Source organism: Delphinus delphis, chromosome 3 (genome assembly GCF_949987515.2).
Source record: "Delphinus delphis chromosome 3, mDelDel1.2, whole genome shotgun sequence".
NCBI classification, from domain to species: domain Eukaryota; kingdom Metazoa; phylum Chordata; class Mammalia; order Artiodactyla; family Delphinidae; genus Delphinus; species Delphinus delphis.
The window spans coordinates 17,162,138-17,179,117 of record NC_082685.1 but is presented as its reverse complement, the minus strand read 5'-3'; the positions used below and the strand labels follow the sequence as shown (position 1 = coordinate 17,179,117).

Sequence of the window (16,980 nt, the reverse complement as noted above, 5' to 3'; positions counted from 1 at the left end):
ATGAGCCGGGTGTCCAACAATTTGACTCAATTCTGACACTAACTATCTGGAGATAGCATCAGACCCCACAGGTTAAGGGCTCAGTCCCACAAGGCCACCCCCATTTCAGATGCCAATCGCAAGTCCAGAGCCACCCACACTTCTGACCTACTGGCTATACATCAGGGTTCCCATGACCCCCTTCTCAGGTTCAGTCATTTGCTAGAATGGTTCACAGAACTCAGGAAACACTTATGTATTTTTACTGGTTTATTATGTAATAAAGGAGATCAAAGGAGGTGTGATCAATTATTAACTCCATTTCCAGACTCTCTTTCTTCTCTGGAGTGGAGTGGAGTGGGGTTGAAGATTTCAAGCTTCTAATCACAGCTTGATTTTTCTGGTGACCAGCCTCCATCCAGGAAGCATCCAGGAGCCCGCCCAGAGTCACCTCATGAGAACAAAAGACAGTCCTATCACCTGGGAAATTCCGAGGGATATAGGAGCTCAGTGTCAGGATCCAGGGACAAAGACCAGATATATATTTCTCATTATGCCACAGACCCTGAACTGTTTTAGCTACCCAGCTGCCCAGTACCTGACCATGAACTCTGATGAGGCTTGGTGGTGTGCAGACTTGGTTCTCAGTAAGATTCAGCAATTGCCTCTGAGTCTACCAAATTAAAGTTGTTTAATCCATTAAAAATCTTTTTATGAAATTCTTTGTCCTGAGGATGTGAAAACTACAATTTTGAGCATGCAGGTGTCGCCTCTCCAATAACTGCTTCTGTAGTTGGTGTCTTATTTCGGGTTGCTATGGCCAAATACCATAGACTGGGTGGCTTATAAACAGCAGACATATATTTCTCACAGTTCTGGAGGCTGGAAGTCTGAGATCTAAGTCCTGGCAGTTTTGGTGTCTCGTGAGAGCTTGCTTCCTGGTTTATAGGCGGCCAACCTCTTACTATGTCCTCCTGTGGTGGAAGGGGCAAGGGAGCTCTCTGGGGTCTCTTTCATAAGGACCCTAATCGCATTTCTGAGGGCTCCACCCTCATAACCTAATCACCTCCCAAAAGCCTCACCTCCTAATATCAACACACTGGGGGTTAGATTTCAGCATATGAATTTTGGGGGGACACAAACGTTTAGTCTGTGGCAGCTGGTTTAGCTCCCAGTGTCATGCTGTGCTGCCCCTAACTGATGGAACAACATGTAGTCTAAAACCAGCCCCCGCTGAGAGTCCATTAGGTCTGCACTGTGGACTCAGAGCTCTCTCAGATTCCTTCTGGAATAAAAGGATCTCTAAATTTGTTCCTGCCTGGGTTGCCAATGAAGAAAGGCACCAAATTGCTCGTCCCAAACACACACCTGTTTGAATGGGAGTGGGCACAGCTGACTCCCCATGGGAGGACAGCCTTCGGGGTGAGACTGAAGGTCAGGCCCCCCTGCAGGTGAAGGCCCCTTTCTTCACTCATGAGGCCACCAGACTGTCTTAGGAGGGAGGCTGAGGCTGTGACTTTGCTTTCTTTGGGTTTGGCTCAGGTAGGATTTTAAAATTAAGCCAACAGTTTTCCTGCACACTTGTGATATGCTAGAGATAAACATATAAGACTGCATTCAGAAAATATGCGTGATTTTAAAAGGCCTTTGCCAATGCCTTCACCTAAGACAGTATATAACCGGTGTTGAGAGATGTGTGTGCATTGCCTTGGTGGGGCAGAAGAGCTTATAGCCTGCACCTGAGAAACAGATACAAAATCAAGGTGCACTTCCTTAAGGAGGGTCTGTCCTGGGGCATTAGGGTCCCCAGCGCCTCTGCCTTCGAGTGTCTGTTCCACATCTGTCCCTGTCTTTCCTTTCGTATAAAAGCTTTGCAGAATTCTGAACACAGAATAACCCCTGCATTATGTCATTTTTCTTCTAAACCTCGGCCAGAAGTACCCAGATGTAGACCGGATGTAAGCATTTGAATGATGTGGCCTCTGTTTTGCCTGATGGGCATGGAGCCTTCATTGTTACAAACACCTACAATTCAATCTTACAGTGACAGAAGTGAGCTTGTATTTCATTTGGTAATTTTCCAAACAATTTACTTTGTTTGAGAAAGTAACATTTCCTTTAGATTTCTCAATTATGGCATTAATCAGCCTAAGTTTGTAATGGATGATTTTTTTTTTAAAAAAGTGGCATCCAAAAATAAAAATGAGGAGGCTCCAAACTTTGGTCTTGAAATGGAAACAAAAAGGATAACCCAGTTTTGAACTATGTTTAGGAGAATGAGAGGATTGGAATCAGAGATCTTTTCCACCATAATAACATTTTATTGTCGTTGTATGAACGTTACGAAGTAGTCTGATGTGTATTACTACAGAGAGGAGCAGACCAGGGCAACATACGGAAAAAGACACAGATCTTCTTATCTTTATGGTGCAATTTAACACACATTAATAACATTGTGAATAAGGTTCTATTTTCAAAAACTGAATTAGGTTGTTTACATAAGGGAAATGATTTTAGTTTTTGAGGTATCTATTGTCGATACTTTACTATATGTCTATCAAGACTTTACTATCAATCTATTGTGTCTGGTGTCTATTGTCAGTACTTTACTCGGGGCAGAATCAACTTTATTTGCTCCAAATCGATTTTATTTTGTTCCTGAAATAGTACTGGAGAAAGTTTACTTTGAAGTGGGATATCTGTATTAAAGCTAGTTGAAAAGAAAACTGGTGTTTCCATGAAAACATTGCAGCATCACTTTACAGAACGCTTTATTTAGAATCTGCATTTCCCACCCCCTGGGACAGCTGGACTTTATCTCTTGCGTGGTCTTGGTGGAGTGTCTACTCTGCTCCACTCTTGGGTCACCTTTGTGGGGGGGCTGTCAGTAAGGGGCGGGTGAGGACACCTGCACCCCAGGGAACTCCCACAGCCACTTAGTTTCTTGGAACTCATTTTTGCCTTTCACTTCTTTTTTTTTTTGCTACACTGTGCAGCATGTGGGGGTCTTAGTTCCCCGACCAGGGATCAAGCCCTGCCCCCTGCTGTGGAAGTGCAGAGTCTTAACCACTAGACTGCCAGGGAAGTCCTGTCTTTCACTTCTTTTTCTTGCAAAGGAATACATGCTTGGTGTTCAAATTTTAAATAATATACAAGTACGTCAAGTTAAAACTCCCCCACTTCTAATGATAACCACAGTTATCAATTTACCAAGAGTTTTCTGGATGTTTTTCTCAGTCCTTTTGTGGTTTCTGACGTTGGAACGTGGGTGATGGTGGGCTCCGTTCCTGCCCTGGGCACGTATTTACTCCCTGGTGATGTCTCGAGGCTTCTCCACTAAAAGCCAGTCTTACCTACACCGACCCTGATGTCAAGCACGATCCATTTTATTGTTTTCTCTGCTGTCAGTTCTCCTAACATCTTGGAAAGCTGTCAATCACTGAGACAACCTTTTGTGGCCGTTGCTGAGGAAATCAGGTGCTTCATCTTCCAGATAACTGTGGTGTCTTGTGTAGCATTTTCTTGAAACCAAGTTTGGGCCTCACCATTTCTTGCACTGCACACGGTGCAATTTTGCGATAACCTCCTCTCAGTAGCACTTGTCTTGTCTCTTGGGTTTTGTAGCCGCCTTGCCGTGGGCCTGGCCCCTGGGCAGTTGGGGTCCTTGGACTGGAGAAAGCAGTCCCCTATCTTGGGGCTCACTGTGGTCCTGGCGGGGATGCTAAGCTCAGGCCTGGAGGTGACTGGCACACATCCTGGAACGAGGTCCCCAGGTGGGGACCAGGACAATTCCAGCCTTGGCATGGGCTGTGCACTCAGATCCAAAAGGAGACAGTCCACCATGTGGATGGGAAGACAAATGGGGTGCTGATAAGCCCCTCACCCCTTTGGTCTCTCTCCTCTGGATGTGAGTGTCCCTGGAGCTCTGGCCTTGCCTCTCACAGTGCCAGCTCTCCTTGTCCCCGGGGGCCCACGGATGCCTTCTCCCAGAGGCCCGTCCAGCCCAGTACGCCCAGAGCCAGCTCCCTCTTCTTGGTGGCCCCCCCACTTCCACCTGATGAGCGAGGCCATCACCTGTGCAGAGCCAGGCCTGGTCGCTAGCCTCTCCCACTGCCGGTCTGCATAGCTGGTGGTCAGCAGTCAGCCCAGGATATCCCTTGGGTTCCTCTCTTCCTCCTGGCCCCTCAACCCCAGGCCCCTTTCTAGTCCTGCCATGGGGAGGACATCCTGGGGCTGTTTCCGGGGTCTGCACTTCTGAGCTCAGGGTCCCAAAGGTCCTGTGGACAGACGAAGGCCCCGGGAGGTCTCTGCAGGTCCTGCGATCCTCACCTAGGCTGTCCTGCCTGGCAGGGCCTCCCTCCCTCGTGTTTCTGGCACATTCTTCTCCCCTGCTTAGCTCTGGCCTCAGCTCCTCTCTGACCCTCCACCTGCCCCTCCTCCCCCTCCCTCAGCTTCCAGCTGCAGGTTTAGCCTCTTGTGGCCAAGGGGAGGTGGTGGGCACACCAGAAACCAACAGAGGCTCGGGGAAATGCGAGCTCCTGACTTTGGATTGTTTTTTTTTTTCATTTGATTACTTAATTTATTTACTGACATTATGTGTTTTAGAGTTAGCCCTGTGGATACAATTCCAGTTCATTTTTTAAACTGATGTGTAGCACACATTGCCCGATGACACAATCATTTCTTTATCCATTATAATATAGGTGGGCATTAAATTCTTTCCAACGTTTCTCCACTAAAAGCCATAGTATGATTTAAAAACCCTTATCTACCTACATACGTGCAGAATTTTCACCTGGTCATCTCTCTTCAAACTTTTTGCTTTTTCACCCTGCCCCCATTACCCCACCAAGGAATTTTTAACCATTTACACAATTTTTCAAAACCAAACTCCAGATTTTATTTGGATTTCACCAGCTTTCCCATTAATGTCCCCTTTTTTTTCTTTTTTTTGCGGTACGCGGGCCTCTCACTGATGCAGCCTCTCCCGTTGCGGAGCACAGGCTCTGGACGCGCAGGCTCAGCGGCCATGGCTCACGGGCCCAGCCACTCCGCGGCATGTGAGATCTTCCCAGACTGGGGCACGAACCCATGTCCCCTGCATCAGCAGGTGGGTTCTCAACCACTGCGCCACCAGGGAAGCCCTAATGTCCCCTTTTTGTTCCAGGATGTTATGCAGGCTGTGGTGATACATTGAGTTGTTACATCTCCCTGGTCTTGCAGGCTGTTTGTCATTTATTCTCAGGAGAAACTTGGTTAAGCACTGTCATTTGTATAAAGATAAGCAAATCATTCTAACTTCTCTGAACCTCAGGTCTCTCTGCAGTAAAATTTTCAAAAACACCGTTTTGGGGAAGATCCAATAAACTCTTGATATGAAACACTGCAAAGTGTTATTGTGTGTTTGTTTTCCATATGGGAGTTTGCATCTCCTTCATCTGTGTTATTCACAAGCTGGTCGAGCATTTAAAACATTCAGAAGGGAAATGAAACCCTCTTTCTCCCCAGAATATACAACTTCATCTTCACAATTGCACTGGAACCACAGACTTTTGACATGATCACACAGGACTTGTACATGATAACATTTGAGACACCCTGGGAGACCCACTTGGTTTTGCATTTACTCTTCTCATGGGAATGTTAGCACAAGAGTCTCAGGCCAGGTAGAGAAGATAGATAGGGCCCAGGACCCTTGAAGCCTGTGGTCCCCCCAGATTGACAGGTGGGTGAGTCATAGTCCAAGGTGACCTGGTGGGTGATGTTATCCATTCTCCCTGCCAAGGATGATGAGGGTGGACGATGCAGTTTCCATGGGGTGCAGCAAGTATGTGGATTGTTGAAAAATACATCGGTTGGGCACTAGGCACCTTCTCTGCAGAGATGGAGAACACCCAGGAGAGCTGACATCTTTCAAGTGCACAGTGATGTGTAGGTCCATTGGCTGTAGCTGGTGACCAGGGATCTGTCTGCAAGCAGGGTGGGGTCGGGCTGGTCCTAAGAGCAGCTGAGGCATGGAGGTAGATCACAGGACAGGGAAGGAGGACAGAAGAGGAGGAGGGTGAGCTGTGGAGGACCACAGGCAGGGAGGAGGATGGAGGGGGGTGATGAATGGGGTTACATGAAGTTATGGGGTTGGCCCACATGGTGGGATTATTGCCCTTATGAGAAGACGAGGAGACATCAGAGCTCACTCTCTCCGCCAAGTTGGGACACAGAGAGAATGTGCCATCTGTTTACCAGAAAGAAAGTCTGTTAGCCAACATGGAACCTGCCAATACCTTCATGTCGAACTTGCAGCCCCTAGAACTCTAAAATAAATGTCTATGTTTAAGTCCCCCAGTCTGTGGTCTTTGTTTTGGTGGCCTGAGCTGACTGAGACTTTGGGTAGCTCAGGTACTGGTCTGTGCTCAGAGCCTGGGTTTTCCCACTGGATACAGGCCTGGGTGTAGAGGGCATAGATGGGTTGAGGACGTGGTTCAGCCCCCAGGCTGCGGGTACCGGGCAGGAACATAATGCCCTGGTGCTGGCTCAGGAGCAGGGGGTGATGGTAGGCAGAGAGCAGCTCCCCCACCGCCTAACACTGGTGGGTCAGCTTCTTCCCAAGAGAGGCCCCAGGACTCTTACCAGATGGCCTTCTCTGGCTCCCCATTAGGCCCCTGCTAAGCGAAGCCCACCTTCTCTCCTCGGTGGGCCCAGCACCCCATTCACCCTGTCGCCGCACTGGAGTCATGGGGATGGGGGGCAGCCATCCTGGGGCGTGAAGCATCATGTACCACCCACACCACCTGCCCCCGTCCTGCCTGCCCACCCCTTGGGGCTGGGTCCCTAGTCCCTGGGAAGTGAAGGTCTCAGGATGGGGTGTCAGGGACCCTCACTCCCATGTAAAGATGCCATGGACACCCAGCCAGGCCAGGTGCTGCCTGGAGTGACCAGGGATAAAGAACCCACCCCAGTCGCATGTGTGGTTAGGGTGGAGGGGCGCCAACCCTTGGGCATCTGTGCTGGGCTCCTAGCTGCTTGCCTCTACCAAGAGGCTGCAGGACTCTCAGGTGACTGGTCATCTGGGGGTGGTTCTGTTCCCCTCTGGGGGATGGTCCTGGGTGCTCCTGGGGGTGGTAATGGATCCCCCATTCTCCTTCCCTCCCTGCACTCCAGGACGCTGGTCTGAGCAGGGGTCCTCACGAGTTGGGGCCCCTGCCCCACCTGCAACATTACTGGAACACACAGGCCTCCTCCTCCCCCAGCCGCCCCGAGCCTCTGCCCTTTGCCTCCCTGGGGCCAGGGGTGAAACCAAATCTGGGGCAGTGACACCCAGGCTATTTTGGAGCTCGGCTGGGCGGGCTGGTGGCGGTGGGGGCGGGGTGGGGGCGGGCCCAGTCTCCTTCAGCTGATAGCACCCGCCTGTCCTTTTGTCCCTGTCCAGTTTGAGAACCGGCAGGAGTGCGGGCTGCTGGGTGGGAACGTTGTCGGTCCTGGGCCCTCGGAGGGAGGTGAGACCCAGCAGCCCCTGCCCCAGCATCTGAGCGCCTCGCCTGGGTGCTGCCCAGTGCCCCTGGTAGAGACAGGTGAGGAGGCAGAGAGCAAGCGGGGTGGGGGGCCATCCAGTGTCCCTGAGGACGGCTCTGCTGAAGGTCATGGCTCTGGGGGATGGAGGGACCTGGGGTAAGGTTTCAGCCAGGCGGTGCTGCTCCTGGGGTTGGGGCCATGGATTCTAGCCCCTGCCCCATTGGTGAGCTGAGCCAGACCCTCATGTGGGGAGGGAGCAGCTGGGGGAGGAGGGGGGCGTCAGAAGCACCCACCTCCTCCTTTGCCCAGTGCCCCGAGGGTCTGGCTGGCCCTGCCCCCAGCTCTGTTGAGATGGATGCCCGCTGACAGCTGGGGCTATTTTGGGCCTGTTGGCTCAGCGGAGGGGACAGCCAGAGGGCCAGTGACACCTGACTCCAGGAAAGAATTTCCCCTGGAGTTCAGGAAGCTGGAAGGCCCAGGGGTCTCAGGGAAAGGCACAGACTGCGGGAGCTTCCCTTTGAAGTCTCTTCTGGAAGGGTGTGGGGGCCACAGGGTTGGGGGCAAACTGGGGGGACAGGGCTTCTGGGAGGGGGCCGCCCAAGGTTCTGCTCTGAGGCTGTGAGCCACTTCCCACTCTGGACTCATCTGGAAAATGGCCCAAGACCCACAAGGACCCCGAGTTCTGGAAAAGCAAGGGTGGAGGGGCTGTGGGTGTGGCATGGGTCAGCCACAAGGCTCCCTGGCAGGCTTGCAAGGGGGGAGGGTCTTGGCCTCAGAGTGAAGATCCTGCCAGTGCCAAGCTGGGGCCTCCAAGGGGCTAAGGAGCCCGAGTGGGGTCCACAGGGAACTGCCTTCCCAGGTGGGCATCTGTGAGAGGAAGAGGCTTCCTTGAGAAGCTGGGGTTGAGGTCCTGGCCCAGTGTCTCCTCCTGAAACTCCTGTCCTTCCCTTGTGGCTGCAGCTCCAGTAGCCCCAGCCCCCAACATGGCAGGGGGAGGAGGGGGACACTGCAGGTGACCCTATGCCCAGAGGGGCCTTGGGTGGTCACTGCCCCACACTCAGCTTGGATGAAGGCAGCTCCAGAGTCCTGGGGCATACCTTGGGGTGCCTTGTCCCTGCTGCCCAGGGGGGATGCCTGCCTGGTATGGGGTGTCAAGGGGTGTCTTGTCTGGGTGAGCCCCCTTAGACCTCCACGGGTCTGCCGCAGTGAGGGTGGGGCATATAGGCCCTAGACAGGGAGCGCATCCCCGGTGGCTTTAGAGGTTCTTGGGGTCTCTGCCCACCCTTCTGCACCTGCTGAGAGCTGGCTCCCCCTGAGCCTGTGCAGAGATGAGACCTCCCTCCCCATCCCTGTCCTCCTGGCCCCCAGAGGCTGCCAGCTGTGGAACTGGCCCCCTGTCCCCTGCATATACTCACTTATGAGCTCAGAACAGTTGTCTCCCACAGCTGCTCTGGGTGTGGCAGGGGGAGGATGCCACGTCCTGCCTTGGGGAACCCACAGAGCAACTGTGTAATTCAGGAGGCGGTGGTGTGCTGGGAAGAGCCCAGAACTCAGGGCCCTGGGGAACTGGTGTCAAAGTAGTCTTTCCACAGAGGGACGCTGAGGCCCAGGAGGGTGTCCATGGAGGCGGGTGGCCACCTGCCCAGGTCCTTCCCAGGCCAAGAGCCCAGCCAGGCCGTGGGGGAGCTGGGGGCGGGGCAGAGGTGCTGACTGCACAGTGAGTCAGCAGCATGGTCCCAGCTCACCTCCTTGAAGGGGATTAAGGGAATTAGGTCCTAAATCACAGGATGGGGAGCTGGAGGGCCTGGGGACGTTGCCCCATTTGTCCCATGGTGGGCATCCCATGCTGATGGCCCGGCTCTTGGGGTGAAGAGAGTTAAGGCACTTGGGGACAGCCCAGGGCCCCGTGGGGTCCATTTGTGTTGGCTCTCTTTACAGAAGCCCCTGTGTAGGCAAGGCCCAGTTTCACCTCACCCACCTGTGCTGGAGGCCAGCGGTACCCAACCTGGAGTGGGCAGAGGCCAGAGTCAGCCTGGGGCCTTTGGCATTGATGGCGCCAGCCCCATCCCTGCACGGTGTCCAGTCGGCAGAGCCACAGCCAGTGGAGCCTCAGCTAAGATCTGCAGAGTGACTACGTTACCTGCAGGAACCCCAGGTGGGCCTGGCTAGCCGGCCTGCCCATTCTCAGCCTGGAACTCCTTGCCTCTTTCTGGGGGATTCTCTGATTGTCCTCCACAGACACACCATTGACTGACTGCCCCTGCCCCTCCCCATTCCAATTCCTGGGGGAAGGAAGCAGGCACTCAGGGTGAGGAGGGGTGGGCAGCCCTGTGTGCTGGAGGAGCCCCCACCCCACAAGCTGCAGGATTTCCATTTTTTGCTCATTGATGAGCACACCCCCTCAGGGGTCCAGAGGAGGAGGGGGATCCCAGGAGAGGTGAGATGTGACCCGGCCCAGGACAGCTTCAGGCGGGACAGGCCCTGTGTAGAGGGCTCTCTTGTGGAATGCCCAGTGAGGAGGGCTAGGCAGCTGTGCACACAGCCTGCAGTGGAGCCCAAACGCTTGGGTGGGGGAAGTCACCGAGGTGGGAGGATGGGGAACAAAGCAGACATGCCAAACAGATGGCTCGTACGAGAGTCTGCTGGGGTGAAGAACCTGTGACCTCTGGTGTGCCTTAGAGAGAGGGGACAGGCCAGTAGTGGGCACTTACTGTGAGCTTCCACAGCCAGGCCCTGTCAGAGTGCAGAGAGTGGCCTCTCTGTGACTGGGGGAGACTAGGTAGGTTGGAGTTTCAGACTCTAGGAAGCAACAGTGTGTGGGGAGGGGACGGGACACCTACTGGCAGGTGGAGTGGCCCAGGTGGGATAGGGAAGGAAGGTCTTTGTGATGAGGTACAGCGTGGCACATGCCGCACAGGGAGGAGGGCAAGCTTGGTGCTGGTGTGGTGTTTTGGGACAGGTGCTCAGCTGGACCTTGAGTTGGGGCAGCAGGCCTGGCGCTGGGACGAGAGGGAGGAGACACTCCTGCCAATGAAAAAGAGCCCATTTGGTGGTGGTGGGGGGTGGGTCCAGAAAGAGGCAAATCGACACTTCTGGACCACCATACCATCTGGTGATGCTACCTGCAGGGGTGGGGTGTGTCAGGGGAGACGGCACCCGGATGGGGAAGAGGGGCCATGTGGAGGGCTTTACCCTGGATTAAGCTGGATTTTCCAGGACAGGTGAAGTGGCCACGTGGGGAAAAGGCGAGGGCCTCTAAGCACAGCAGAGTCTCATCCCCACTCTGTCCTTCCCCCTCACACCACTCGCAGGTTCCCTCACCTCCCCCGCCCCCACCACCATGGATCACTCCTCGTTCAGTGGTGCACCTCGCTTCCTAACCCGGCCCAAGGCCTTCGTGGTGTCGGTGGGCAAAGACGCCACGCTGAGCTGCCAGATCGTGGGCAACCCCACGCCGCAGGTCAGCTGGGAGAAGGACCTGCAGCAGGTGGAGGCGGGCACTCGCTTCCGCCTGGCCCAGGACGGCGACCTGTACCGCCTCACCATCTTGGACCTGGCGCTGGGTGATAGCGGGCAGTATGTATGCCGCGCGCGCAACGCCATCGGCGAAGCCTTCGCGGCGGTCGGCCTGCAGGTGGACGCCGAGGCAGCGTGCGCCGAGCAGGCACCCCACTTTCTGCTGCGGCCCACATCCATCCGCGTGCGCGAGGGAGCCGAGGCCACCTTCCGCTGCCGCGTGCGCGGTTCGCCGCCGATGTCTGTGAGCTGGGCCAAGGATGGGCGGCGCCTGGGCGCGCTGGACGCTCCCCGAGTGCGCGTGGAGGCGAGCGGCGAGGCGAGCGCGCTGCGCATCCTGGCTGCGCGGCCGCGCGACAGCGGCACTTACACGGTGCACGCGGAGAACCCGCTGGGCGCCGCTAGTGCCGCCGCCGGACTTTCAGTGGACAAGGAAACAGACGCAGACTGCCCACCTGGGGCCTCCACAGCCATGCTCCTGGCGCACCTGCAGCTGCGGCGCGAGGCCATGCGCACCGAGGGCGCCCCGGCCTCGCCACGCAGCGCCTGCACGCGCACCTGCACGGTGACTGAGGGCAAGCACGCGCGCCTCAGCTGCTTCGTGACGGGTGAGCCCAAGCCTGAGATAGTGTGGAAGAAGGATGGGCAGCTGGTGGCCGAGGGCCGGCGACATGTGGTGTATGAGGACGCGCAGGAGAACTTCGTGCTCAAGATCCTCTTCTGCAAGCAGTCAGACTGTGGCCTCTATACTTGCACGGCGTCCAACCTCGTGGGCCAGACCTACAGCTCCGTGCTACTCGTCGTGCGAGGTGAGCTCCTGGCGCCGGGCACGAGGTCACTGTGCGCAGTGAGCACAGGCAGAGGCTCCTCCCCAGGCCTCCTGTCTTTTCCTTCCAGCGTTGGCTGCTGCTGCCATCTCCCCACCCTGTGCCTGTCTGGTAGAGGAATCCGTGGTTGGAGGTCTTGGCAGCTCTCGCTGTTCTGTTCCATTGTCTGTGTGAGAGTAACACGAGTATACAACAAAGTGCTTTGTCACTAACACCCCCTCCCTCTGGGAGATGGTCAGGGTGCCCAGTGGCTGAGCCTGCTCTCTCCAGGCTGAGGGTGACCTGGCTCTCCACCCCTCCTACAGGATGCTAAGGGGGTCTCCCTGGCAGAGCTGGAAGGAGGGCAGGAGCAAGGACAAACCTTGCGCTGTCGGAGGCCTCAGGCTGGGGCTGCACCAGGGTGCAGCTTGAAGGTGGTTCTGGGTCAGTGTGCAGGCTCATGTCCAGGTCTGGGGGCTCCCCCAGGGCACCGGGGCAGCTGTTATCAACACCATCAGAATTCGCTGGAGGGCTGTTTACTCTTGTTTCCTAAGACCAGCCTCTTGAAGTGGGTGGAGTCCCACCTCCACTTTTTACCCGCTGTAGGATCTCCAGCAGGGCGCTTCAACCTTTGTGTGTGTGCCTCAGTTTCCTCGTTTTTCACACGGAAGTGCGCTCCTGGAGTTGAGCGATTCCGCAGGCCAGTACTTGTCCAGTGGCCTCACTGCTGTGTGAACCCAACCCATCCTGCCTGTCCAGGACCAGCCTAGGGGCCTGCTCAGTGGGGCTGCTTGCTGTGGCTTCACCTGCCTCATTTCTCCTTTTCTCTTCCAGACTTCTCCTTATATTTTGGGCGGGGGGCTCTTTCCTTTAAGTTCTCTTCCCTCTCCTCTGTCCTCCCTCCTTTTCTATACCCCTACCTCCCTCTGTCCCCTCCTTACAGCTCCTCTGCCCTCCCACCCACCACCCTCTGCCCCCAAAGCCCCTCCAACCCCTGTCCTGGCTCCCTGCCCCCACCCCAGCCTTACACGTCCCTTTACCCTGCCCCCCTCCTTCCGCTCACCCTCCTCCTCGCCCCCTGACCGCCCCGTCCGTCACCCCTCCTGCCTGCCCCTCTTCCCTCTCCGCGCCCCACTCACCTGAGCTCTTTTTCCGCAGAGCCCAAGGTGCCCTTCAGAAAGCGGCTGCAGGACCTGGAGGTGCCAGAGAAAGCGTCGGCCACGTTCCAGTGTGAGGTGCCGCAGCCGCCCATGGAGACTGCGTGGTATAAGGAGGAGACGCGGCTGTGGGCCGGTGCCAAGTACCTCATTGAGGAGGCAGGCGCTGAGCGCCGGCTGACCGTGCTCAACGTCACCTCTGATGACGATGCTGTGTACATCTGCGAGACGGCAGAGGGCAGTCGCACGGTGGCCGAGCTGGCGGTGCAAGGTGGGCAGGCAGGGGGCCCAGGGACTGGGCAGGGTCCGGGTCTCACAGGAGCTGGGCAAGCGGCGTAGGTAGTGGGCGGGTGGGGTGGGCAGGACCCTGGCACGAGGGGTGCGTCAGGGAGGGGTGGGGTGGGCACTCGGGGGACAGGGGCGGGAAGGAGGTAGGGGTGGGACAGGCCTACAGGGGTCTCTCTGACCAGTTGCAGCCCTTCCCCCTCCCCTTCCCCACTGCTCCTCTGCCCACCCCAGGCAACCTCCTTCGAAAGCTCCCGAGGAAGACAGCTGGGCGAGTGGGAGACACGGCCGTGTTCTGTGTGGAGCTGGCCAAGCCAGAGGGCCCCATCCACTGGCTGTGGAACCAGAAGGAGGTGGTGGCCGGGGGCCGAGTGGCCATTACTGCCGAAGGCACGTGCCACACGCTGACCGTCTCCCAGTGCAGCCTGGACGATGCCGGTGAGGTGGCCTTTGTGGCTGGGGGCTGCCGGACATCCACCCAGTTCTGCGTGTCAGGTAAGGGCCTAGGGAGTACCTGTCACACAGAGGGTACACTGCCCACAGTCCACTGGGCCCTGCTCTGAGTTGTCGCCTGTTGCGGGGAGCGCCGTGCGGGGCAGGGAATGCCTAGGTTGGAGCTCTGGTTCTCTGGGGCTCATGGTTTGTTTGACGCCCTCCTCCACTGTGGTCACACTAGGCATCTGCAAAGTAGGAGTCCTGGTGGCCCCCCACCCTGTGAACCAGATTAGAAAGTGCAGGTTGTTCTAGAAGCACGGCGTGTAGGGGGTGACATCGCGGGTGTGTCCTCTTTCTGTGGCCTTTGGTGTTGAGATTGGCTCCCCCAGGGTCAGCCCTTTGCTGGGGATAGGGACCCTGCACGTGGGTCTCAGCACCCTTGGAAGGGTCATTGTGCCTTGCCTCAACCATCATCCAGCCCAAGATCCCCATGGAGTCAAGGCTGAGGACTGGAAAGACTTCCTTTCCAGGCCACGTGGACAGCTCAGGGTGGCCCCTGAAGCCCGGGCACTCTTTCCACTGCAAATGGCCACACCTGAGACTGGGGTTATGGGCTCACAGCGTCCTCTTGGGCTGGCAGTCCCCTTGGGCTGAGGCCATTCCAGACCACCAGGGCAGTGCGCCTGGGGAGGGCTGGGAATTCTGTGACAACCCCTTTATCCTCCTGTGACCCTGGAGCCAGGGCCTGGGGAGGGGGCTCCCAGCTGTTGACATGGGCCCGTGCTCTGCTCAGCCCCCAGAAGGCCGCTCCTGCGTGCTCCTGAGGCCCCTGTGGTGAAGGCCAGGACAGAGAGCTCCGTGACCCTTGGCTGGTCGCCACCACCCCATGGGGACCGCCCTGTTGCTATCGATGGCTACCTGGTGGAGAAGAAGCGAGTGGGCACCTACCCCTGGAGCCGGTGCCATGAAGACGAGTGGGTGGCAGTGCCTGAGCTGACTGTGGCTGGCGTGGCCGAGGAGGGGGAATTCCAGTTCAGGGTGTCAGCTGTGAACAGCTTTGGCCACAGCCCCTACCTCGAGTTCCCGGGAACTGTACACCTGGGTAAGTGTGGAAGGCTCTGTTCTCCCCGGCACCCTGGTAGCAACCTGTGGGGCCATCTGCCCCTGAATCACCCAGACCCAGAGTGTGGCCCAGGCTTGGAGAGGCCAGAGTGACTCATGGGTCCTCCTTACGGTAGTGGGGTGGGCCCAGGGTCCTGATGCTCTTGAAGACTTTTTTGTGGGAAGGCCAGGGGACCCAAAGACAGGACTCAAGCCCCCCAGGAACCTATCTGTATCCACCAGCCCCCGGGCACTGGGCTACCCAGCTGCCCTGCCACACTGGGTTTGTGGGATCTGAAGGGGATCTCGGGTGGCTGTAACTTGTCCTCACTCCACCCTGCATCTGACTTTTGCTCGCGGTCTCCATGCGCTTGTCCAGTGGACTTCCTAGCGCAGGGGTTATTTGGGCCCAGGCATTGGAGGAGAGGAGGGCAGGGGCCCAGCTCCTTCCTGAAGCCCCCATCCCACAGCCCCGCAGCTGGCTGTGAAAACACCTCTGAAGGCGGTAGAGGCAGTGGAAGGCGGCGAGGTGACCTTCTCTGTGGACCTCACTGTGGCCTCAGCGGGGGAGTGGTTCCTGGATGGGCAGGCCCTGAAGGCCAGCAGCGCGTACGTGATACACCGTGACGGCACCCGGCACAGCCTCACCATTCGCTTGGTGCCCATCAGCCTGCACGGGGCCGAGCTCAAGTTCGTGGCCAATGGTATCGAGAGCAGCATCCGCATGGAGGTCCGAGGTAGGGGGACCCCATCCCCTGACCCTGGGGCCCCTCTGAGCCCCGTTTCCTCCAGGAGTGGGGGTGGGATGGGGTCCCTGGGGTCTCAGGGCTCGGAAGATCTGTCGTTGCTCCTGGGGCAGGCGGGCTGCCGGATGAAGTGGGGCCAGGTGGTGGGGTGTGCAAGGTCCCCGGGTGTGAGTGGAAGAGGGGCTAAAGTGTCCCCGGTGGCGCCAAGCTTCAATTCTCTGTCTGTATGCCCCCCTTCCCTTCCCCTTCTCCCCTCCTCCCTCCTTGTTGATTCCTTCTATGCCACTTCTTGTCCTGTCTCCGCCTTTCTTGCCTCTCTGACTCCCCTCCACCATATCTGGCTCTTCCCCCTCTGTTCACTCTGCCTCGTTCCACTCCCCCCGTCCACTTCCCCCTTCACCCACACCCCCTTTTTCCGCCTGTCTGTGACTTCCAGCAGCCCTGGGGCTGACGACCAAGGGTCCGGCAGCAGCAGTGGCAGCACGGGAGGTGCTGGCCCGGCTGCACGAGGAGGCCCAGCTCCTGGCCGAGTTATCGGACCAGGCTGCAGCTGTGACGTGGCTCAAGGACGGACACGCACTGTCTCCAGGCCCCAAGTATGAGGTGCAGGCGTCAGCCGGGCAGCGGGCACTGCTAGTGCGGGACGTGAAGCGAGAAGACGCAGGCCTGTATGAGTGTGTCAGCCACGGGGACCGCATCACCTACCAACTATTGGTGCAAGGTGACACCAGTGTGTGTGTGTTCCTGTCCTCCCTGGGCCGCCGCCGTGGCCAGGGCCACGCATTCTGTCCCCCAGCTCTGGATGGGCTCTGGGGGACCTGGGTAGCAGGAGCCGCTGTTCTCTGTCCCCGTGGGGACGGTGGGGGATCAGGGGCTCTGCCAACCCCCTGAGGAGGGTGGGGAGTCAGATAGGCTCAGGTGACCCTGTGGGGAGGGCAGGGGTGTGTGTGGGGTGCTCAGCCCATGCTATGGAGACAGTGGGGGGGTGGGATGGAGTCAGGTGACCATGTGGGGAGGGCAGGAGTCTGGGCAGCTCTGCTGACCTTGTGAGGAGGGTAGGGGGTTGGGCAGGCTCAGGTGACCCCTGAGGGTAGGGTGGGGAACCAGGGACCCTGCCAACCCGGTTGGGAGGGTAGGGGTCAGGGACTCTGCTCAGTAGGGGAGGAGCTTCCTATGAGTGGGTGGCACTTGGGTGGTTGAAAGTCAGCAGCTGAGGCTGGCCCTGTCTCTGAAGGGGCCTAGGTTGGGGCGAGGGCCAGTGTCTCCCATGATCCTGAAGCCCTGAGCCCCTTCCTCTGCTAGCTGCCTGGGCACGTGTGGGGTTAGGGCTCTGTCGGCCCCCTGACCTGCCCATGGGCCCTTGTAGGCCTCACATCTTGTTTTGCACAAGGACATGGCTGGGGGCTGTGTAGACGCCATGGCCGGGGGCTCAGCCCACTTTGAATA

At 57.4% G+C, this 16,980-nt stretch overlaps 1 protein-coding gene across 1 annotated transcript in view; it reads left to right on the top strand.

Moving 5' to 3' along the window:
- Nucleotides 1-7,410: 7,410 nt before the first annotated feature.
- The window catches only part of OBSCN (obscurin, cytoskeletal calmodulin and titin-interacting RhoGEF), a 175,887-nt gene continuing 166,317 nt past the window's right edge, over nucleotides 7,411-16,980 (top strand). Inside the window, exons 1-7 of the mRNA XM_069540562.1 lie at nucleotides 7,411-7,547; nucleotides 10,800-11,813; nucleotides 12,969-13,238; nucleotides 13,487-13,747; nucleotides 14,481-14,789; nucleotides 15,259-15,525; nucleotides 15,971-16,255. Coding sequence (XP_069396663.1) covers nucleotides 10,829-11,813; nucleotides 12,969-13,238; nucleotides 13,487-13,747; nucleotides 14,481-14,789; nucleotides 15,259-15,525; nucleotides 15,971-16,255 — 2,377 coding nt within the window. The 5' untranslated portion in view covers nucleotides 7,411-7,547; nucleotides 10,800-10,828. The remainder of the gene's footprint in view (nucleotides 7,548-10,799; nucleotides 11,814-12,968; nucleotides 13,239-13,486; nucleotides 13,748-14,480; nucleotides 14,790-15,258; nucleotides 15,526-15,970; nucleotides 16,256-16,980) is intronic.